The 8,622-nt window shown below is 41.5% G+C and overlaps 1 protein-coding gene across 1 annotated transcript; it reads left to right on the top strand.

Moving 5' to 3' along the window:
* Positions 1-5,988: 5,988 nt before the first annotated feature.
* rtn4rl1b (reticulon 4 receptor-like 1b) lies at positions 5,989-7,953 on the top strand. Its single transcript, XM_070905991.1, has 2 exons — positions 5,989-6,459; positions 7,060-7,953. The coding sequence occupies exons 1-2, from the start codon at positions 5,989-5,991 to the stop codon at positions 7,951-7,953; spliced, it is 1,365 nt and encodes a 454-aa protein (XP_070762092.1).
* Positions 7,954-8,622: the final 669 nt, after the last annotated feature.

Below are 8,622 nucleotides of genomic sequence, written 5' to 3'. Positions count from 1 at the left end.
CAGCAGCTTGTGCATTATAATTAGAGCGTCTGAACATTTTTACAATATCCTTAATGTCCAAAGTATTAAAGTCTATTCATGAAGTAGTGATGAGGTGAATTGAGGTAAAACCTGAATGATCTCTTTCATAAAATCTATATTAATCACAAAAGAGAAGATGGAGAAAGAGAAACATTTTGGCAATTCTCACGAGGATTTTCTTGAAGTCAATATCAGATACCCTTCTCAATATTTTGTGAATTCATTGTATACACTAATGACACTATCAGCTCTGTGTGACCTAATTCATTTGTAGTGTGCTAGCATGAGATAAGAGATGAGACCAGTTATGATGCAGCTCCAGTACAGACAGAAACACACACACACACACACACACACACACACGCACTTTTAAGCAATCTCTCAGTTTGCTGATGTCTCTGCACCAGAAGAACATCACAACAACGTGATATATTTCTAAAATATTTCCATTCTGCTGCGTTTCTCTGAGATCTCAGCATTGTCATTGTTCTCTGCCGTTTTCCTTTCATTCTTTAGAAGAATAGTCAGGCAACGTTATGAGGCAATATCGCCTGCAGTGGAGCCGGGGAATGGCAAATGAGACAAAATCTATAACATTCTGCAGTAGGCTGTGAAAGAAAAAAAAAACAAATATTCCCGAGCAGAAGTGTTGCTGGTCACAGCTGTTGGCAGGAGTGTTCATGTGTGAGTTTGCTGTTCAGTCAGAAAATAATGGCAGTAATCACTGCTTTTAACAAGTCAACGGAGATATTCTTTAAAACGGTAATGAGAAACAGTGAAAGTATTAGTTCCATGCCATTATTGCCATTTCTTTATCCTTTAAGAATAAATTCTTGCAACTGTGCTTTTCTTCCAACACTGTTAATTAAAATAAACATGCACTCATTGACCCATACTGGAAATTTCAGAAGCTAAATGTTTTATTCACAGCATTGTTCAGCTTGCTGTGAACCCAAGGCTTATATAAACTAAATCGAAATGTATTTCATCAAAAATCGTATTTATAGATTATATAGGTTACACCTTATTGTAGAAATCAGTATTGTTAATATTGTCTGATTTTGTCGTAGTCGATTAAAAGATGCCTGAGATTCAACAATGTCCTATAATGGAGAGCTTTTAATAACATATAAGGGGAAAAATACGATACAGTCTTTGGATATTAACAGGTAATGTGCTTGTATTGCATGGCTTGACAGTAGATGGGGAAATAGAGATGAAGTTAGGGACTGTCTCAAAAGTGCACGCTTTTTAGATTTGTGTAATTATCTTTCTTATCTTATTTTTATAGACACTTCAGACCAACTTGGCCTCTTCCCAATATATACTCAAGGTACCATTTTTAGAGTAAAGTCATGCAAACCTCCTGTTCTATTTCCACTATTCATTTCCACCCAGACCATTAACAGTCACGCAAAGTAGATTCAGTTTAGACAAATCAATCAAATACAAATCAAAATGTTTTCATATTTGATAGATTTAGCAACATGGCTATTACATGATGTACTTTTGTACATATACATACAAGGTATAAATGGCAGTAGAAAACAATTTAACACAGAAAATGAAGCAATCCAGATGATCTCTAACAACGTCCAGTGTAACTTCTGATGATGCGGTTGTGACACTTACGTTGTAAATCCAAATACAGATAGGAATACAGATATATTTGTGACATAAAGAGATAAAGATACAGATAGCACACCACTACCTTGGTGCAACAAATAAGTGGACATTGAAGCCCTGCAGTGTGCGAGGTGTTTATTTGTTAATTTTGTGTTACACCCCTATTACATAGTATAAGTATAATATAATATTACAGAGCATTTACCATTTAGTTTAGTAGTAAAGAGTAAGAGTTATAGTGACACTGCACACATTTTGTCAGCTGGGTTTTAAGCCATGCTCCTCAGAAGAATGAGCCCATTCAATCAATAATCTAATATATTGCTTTATCACTATTAGAGTGTGCATGAACATGACTGTAAACACTTTCTCAGTGTGGAGTGAGTCGAGACGTTATTTAGAACCAGCCAACAGCAGGAGCGAAAACACCAGGGTGCTTATCAGGGTCTTTGGAGAGACACAGGAAATTGAGTTTGTCCAGTCTAATGATGGGCAGAGTCACGCAGCGCTACAGACGTACCATTTCCCTCCTATTAGCAGAGATGTGTTATTCATGAGGGCAAATCTAGTGTGAACTATGTTTCATTGATATTCTATACAGTCACTTCTCATTGTCTATCAGGGGACCCAAGCCATTCTGTTTTATTCATTTATTTATCTATTTCCCTTTCTACACTGCCAAAGAAAAGAGGGAACTCGGGGATGATGGGGTTACAGGGTCAAACGTGATTCTCCCTGTGAAGAGCTATCAATAGCATCTGTCATCAGTAACCAGAGGAAAAAGGGGGGTGATGGGAAGCTGCATGGGGAGAGGCTTGGAGGTGGAAGACCTGTGACAAGAGTGTTAATACACAGCCCAGACTCCTACCAGAAATAGCTGTGCCTTTTCCGTTCCAAAAACACATTATCTCTTTTCAGAGCCTCTCCTTTATTCTGCCAAATTCCAATAGGCACTATTGGCATATATATGCTCCGTTGTGTCCAAAGCTATTTATATAATACAATTTGAGCTGAATGGCTCATTGTGTGAGCGCACAATGCGGTTATGACACACATTAATGTCTTACATCTTCATTTAAGGACAGTATTCCTACACTATTTATTTTTTCCTCTGTGTTGAAAACCAGTCTCCCTATTCAAAGCTCTGTAAACAAGCGTCATTCAGCTTTTTATGCTTGTCACACTGACATGATCTGCCTCATTCATTCCCACACCTGATGCATAAATGCTTGAGAGTGTATGTCTTAGTGTGTCCACAGAGAGCTTACATACATGCAGTAAATCACATGTAGTATTTCTGTGGCATTGCGTTGTGGGAATACATGTGTGAATTCAGGTTTACATCCGTATTTACAGTAGTGTTTGGCGGTGTAAATACATGGGGTGCTGAGATTAGTGAGCTGGCAGGTGTTTAAGTCCCCAGTGGAAGTGCATGTTAATTTGCCAGCTTCAAAAGAGAGCACACATGCCCTCGGTGTGGCTGAAAACAAGGAAAAGGGTGTATGCTATAGTCAGGGTGTATGAGATACTTTCAGCATCTAAAAAGCATCCACATTGTAAGTTCACATCTTCTTAATGTTTTTCTCTGCAAATAGAGGTATTCTGCAAAGCTGTTAAAAACAGCCATTTTAGAGGAACAGATTAAGCAGGGTGAAGAATCTATTACTTTGTCCTGACAAGCTGAGAAGAGTGAGAGGAGAGGAGGCACATCCCTATGTGTCCAACGTGATTAGCAGATCACTGATTCAAATTGTCTCACTATCTAGGCAGCATCTACATTCTCATTCCCTCGCTTTCCCTGTGTATCACACTTATCACTGTTGGTCCCTCGCCTGCTCTGATCATTTCCCTGTTAGAAATCTGCTAACTAATTCAATTGACATGCATGAAGTAAGGTGTTAATGGAAATAGTTTAAGGCTTTAAAAAATATAATTACTGGAGTGAGAGGAAGATCAGTTTTATGAATAATGGAATCTGTTGGATGAATTCCTGCTAAAGCAGGTGATTGAACCGAGTATCAATTCATCTCAGAACAAATGTAAAAGCAAAAGGCAGATTAAATTTGTTCTATTTTGTGTGTTCTTTATAAAAATGCTTCTTTTGTGAGAGTCAGTAGTCTAATAAAATGTGAACCAATACCAAGTTAAATGACTAGAAAGCTGCTTCTCAAGTACCTGGTGACTGCTGCTTATGCAAATGTTCCTCAAACAGCGGCTGGAAAATGTACTGTGTCTTGCCTTGCTTATTTGTCTGATAAATAAAGCAAACCTTTATTTCCCAAGAGTAATGCAAAACATTTTCACCTATTTACTCAGTCAATGGGTGCCATGCTTGATACATCTTCATGGAAATGGCGAGTAGAGGGAAAGATTGAGACAAAAACAGCTGTGGAACAGCTTTCTTGTTTGGTCTTGACAGTGTGACAAATATGGATATAGCCACGAAATATGCTAGAGGATCCATGTCCGGATACATGACATGACATTAAAATGAAAAGTCTAAATAAAGCCAAGGCCTGTTTTTGTGCTCTCATGGCATATCATGGTCTTCAACACAACATATTCACCTGAAATCCAGCACACACAAACACACACTCATATTAAACCTTTTGACAGTGTTCAACCGTGAAGAATCACCTCATTTAGTGGGCACATTTCTGGTTCAGGAGGATGCATGCATTTCTATTGTTGCCCAGTGGCAGGGCTTAACAAATAGGATTAGATCCGTGCCCGAGAGAGCACACTTCTGTTCAGGTGACACACAGCTCTGTGCTCCAGCTCTGCAACTAGACACAGAGAATTACTGTTAAAGGTCAGTGGAGTCAAACGCTGAATGTCACAGCTTAGCTACAGTTTGGCGAGAAAATACATTAGATAAATACGCCTGTCTCTTGGTGGAGAGTAATTCTCCAGCTCCTGAATTTCCAGCATAAAAGACCCAGGATTACAGGGTGGGTTAAAAGGCAAGAGAGGCATATCGATTAGAGGCAGTGAATCAGGCCTCTGCTATGCTGTGAATAATAAATTGAGTAGAGGACGGTGAGGGGTTGTCAGATGGAACTTTCATGATGGGCTGTGAGTTGTGCTCATTTTAGATGAGACTGTGGATAAGTCACATCTCCCGTCTCAAGGATCTAGGGAATCATGTCACAGATCAGAAAGAGCCTCAGAGCAGCTTACTACAAGTTTAAATAAGCATTCCACGCTCCATTTAACAACACAAAAAGACTGATCACAGCCTCCGCTCGCTGCAAAGTAGTGCCATTGGACTCAGGGAAGGGATTGGACTCTTAATAGCACATTTCCCTAAGGTGGCAGAATATTGGAAAGGGTCATTTCTGAAATAGCTGCATATGTGTCGAATCAGACAAGAGTGTTGCACCAGGGATCCAATCAGCTTCACTGAGACGCCTTGTGACTCACTGGAGCAGGTGTTACTGTTTGCTCTCTTCAATAGACTCCTCATTGTGGGCCTAAACACAGTCAGTGGATTCAGGCAGTAAACTGTGACAGAGAAAGTCCATATGTGTAGCACGCGCTGTGGCACAAGTCGAACCAATCAGAGAGACAATATCACTGCTTTGTGAAAAACATGACACAAACCTACTGTATGCTGAGCGACACACGTCCCCAGGAGCACACAATCAGAATTCTGATTCTGTGTTCTTGTTTCCTGACCTGTGACCTGTGTGGTATGACCTCAATACATACTATAATGTACATTTTTATCCACACTAGCAGTGTGGGATAGCAATATCTGTCAGTCCACCACTTTGGTTGGTTTGAATTAAATATCTCAACAACTGTTGGATTGATTTTGTTCAATCATTTGTGGTCATGAGGTTGGCATTTGTCGTTCAGAGGAAAATATTTTGACAACAAGTAGATTGATTGCCATGGGATTTGCTACAGATATCCAAGGTCGCTAGAGGATAAATCCCAATTACTTGGGTGATCCCCTGACTTTTCTTTTGGCGCCACAAGCAGGTTTAACATTTTAAACACCTGGACACCTAATGACATTCTCATCAACTTCAGCTGTACTTTATGTTTAGTGCTACATAACATTAGCATGTTAACATGATAAACTGATATGGTGAACATGGTAAACACTATTCCTGTGGAACATCAGCATGTTAGCATTGTCACAGTGAGCATGTCAGCATGCTGATATTAGCTGTAGGGGCAAGTACAGCCTCACAGAGCCATTAGCATGGCTGTCGACTCTTAGAGTCATTCATATATCTCTCATTTTGAACCAGACAAGAAGGCACTAAATCTAAATATCAAGTTAAAATGAACTCTGGACTTAATTCATTTTATTTTTTCTTTCCTTTGTGCATGTGTGCGCTCACTGCAGGCTGTGGACTGGAGTTCCTGCTGGTTCTCTGTGGGCTCGAGTTTTCCTGGTCCTGCCCCCGTCACTGTATCTGCTACACTGCACCCACCACCGTCTCCTGCCAAGCCCACAACTTCCTGTCGGTCCCTGAAGGCATTCCCCCTGACAGTGAGCGCATCTTCTTACAGAACAATAAGATCCATCGCTTACTTCGGGGCCACTTCAGCTCCAACACAGTCACTCTCTGGATCTACTCCAATAACATCACATACATTGAGCCCTCCACCTTCCACGGCTTCACGCTGCTGGAGGAGCTGGATCTGGGAGACAACCGCCACCTGCGCTCCTTGGCTGAAGACACCTTTCACGGGCTGAGTCGGCTCAATGCGCTACACCTGTACCATTGTGGGCTCAGTTCACTTCCTAATAACATCTTCCAAGGCCTCAGAAACCTGCAGTATCTGTACTTGCAGGTACACTTGAAAGTTTTTCTCTGGTTCATTTTACCACCAAGTATCTTTTAGGGCTGTCACTTTACCAAAATAACAAATTTTGAACTGACACATATTTTATTCGAATCAATTTGAACACAATCCACGAAGCCTAATCCTAACTGCGTTGTAGAATTAACGTTCATTCGCAGTGCCTGCGCTGCCTCTCTTGAGTGACAATCAGCAAACAGCCTTACTTTTACCCACAATTTTTACCCACAATTCTTCTACACATTACTTCTCAGATGGTTTGGTGTCATGATTATCCATTCAGCACTACTGGCTTGTTTTCTCCATTTTGCAAAAATAACAACAATAGTCTAGTTTACTGATGGCAAGAGGGCACGCAATAGGTCAGATGGACAGTGCGTTTTAGGAACGCCTCTCGCTGGAGTACCAGGTACAGCCTGCAGTGCTTATTCACTGAGAAGTTTACTTATGTGCATAGTATGCTGATTCACAAAATAAATTGATTGCATGTAGACATAAGTTTAGGTTACAGTAATACAGGACAATAATGTTGATATGAAAACATTGCATAATGTTTTATCTTGTGATTGAGTGCTCTCTGTATCTCTTCAGGATAATCATCTGAAGTTCCTGCAAGATGACACATTTATGGACCTCCATAACCTGAGTCACCTGTTCCTACATGGAAACCGTCTGTGGAGCATCAACCAGAACACCTTCAGAGGCCTTCGAGCCTTGGATCGACTGCTTCTGCACCAAAATCAGATCGAGTGGGTTGACCGCCTGGCCTTCCATGACCTGAAACGTCTCACCACCCTCTACCTGTTCAACAACTCCCTGATACAGCTGTCCGGACAGTGCCTGGACATGCTGCCCGCCTTGGAATATCTGCGCCTCAATGACAACCCCTGGTCATGTGACTGCAAGGCCCTGTCGCTGTGGGAATGGTTGAAACGTTTCAGAGGTTCGACATCTTCAGTGGGCTGCCAGGCGCCAGCTGAGATGTTTGGCAAAGACCTCAAGGAGCTGCGCAAGGAGGACTTTCCCAACTGTTCGCCAACTGTACCTAATTCGGAGTCCAGAGCCCAGACTAACAATCTATCTGGCACGGTGAATCCGTCTATGAATCGTGGTGTAGTGGTGGGCTCTGGAGGGCAGACCCACATAGTGCACCCCTCGAGGCCTGGCCGTTCTCGGAACTGCACAAAGCCTCGTAACAGGGTGAGCAAGGGGAAGGGTGACAATGAGGTTCACCACTCAAAGGAGGTCATGGCAGACAAGGAGGATTCCTCCCCAGATTTCACAGACGGGGGGAAACATGACCATACGTCCCCAGACGGCACCATCACACGGAGGAAGCACAAGTGCACTCCCCGGACCACTGTTCGCCCCCCTAGTGGGGTTCAGCAAGCCAACAATAGGGCAACCTTATCCCAGTCCTTACTACATGTCTGTGCCCTCTTTGTGGCCTTCATAACGACAAATATTGACTACATTCTCCGTTGACCTTCAGTGAATTTGGCAAATGCTAATCACAAAAAAACACAGCCCTCAGACCCTCTCTTGCTCCTGCACTACAAGGACTGTGTGTCTTTTATGTATGTGTGTGTGAGTGTGATTATATGTGTAAATGTTGTGTAGGGAGCTTTACTGTTCAGACTGAAACAGGCATCAAAGCATCAAACATCGACAGAAAGACTTGCAGCATAAAAATTGAAGGGACTGAGAGTCAGAGAATGATAATGATTATTGCAGACCAAGCTTGCACTGCCACTTATCCCAGTATGATTTCATCTTCACGTCTTGGTATCTTATGTATTTTTTTTACTTCCGTTTTTCACTCAAATGGAGCTCAGATAACCAAAATTTGGTGAAAAAGAGGAAGAGAAGACAGAGCAAACTAGGTAAAACCCATTAGCTAGTTAGCTCTGAGACAGACAAGCTAGGTCTTAAAGTGCTCCATCCAGCTTTAATTTTCAGTTCACAGTTTGTAAATTGTTATTAAATTAAAGAAGAATGACTACAATGTCAGTCCTACTGTATCTTGCTCTCATCCTAACGTATTTTTCTGTTCAATCCTTTGCTAACAACAGGTCTGAACTATTGTGTGTTTCTCATAAACAAAGAGGTAAAGTGTCAGCATGGCAATAAATCGTCAGTCAGTATTAGACATAG

The sequence above is a fragment of the Enoplosus armatus genome, chromosome 5 (genome assembly GCF_043641665.1).
Source record: "Enoplosus armatus isolate fEnoArm2 chromosome 5, fEnoArm2.hap1, whole genome shotgun sequence".
NCBI classification, from domain to species: Eukaryota; Metazoa; Chordata; class Actinopteri; order Centrarchiformes; family Enoplosidae; genus Enoplosus; species Enoplosus armatus.
Note: the sequence above shows the minus strand (reverse complement) of the source record. Positions and strands in the feature narration are given on the sequence as shown.

What these genes read in the sequence shown, in the direction of transcription:
- rtn4rl1b (XM_070905991.1), top strand. Translation starts at nt 5,989, where the DNA reads ATGTGTGCGCTCACTGCAGGCTGTGGACTGGAGTTCCTGCTGGTTCTC. An exon ending in TGCAGTATCTGTACTTGCAG is followed by an intron (nt 6,460 to 7,059) that starts GTACACTTGAAA and finishes GTATCTCTTCAG; the next exon opens with GATAATCATCTGAAGTTCCT.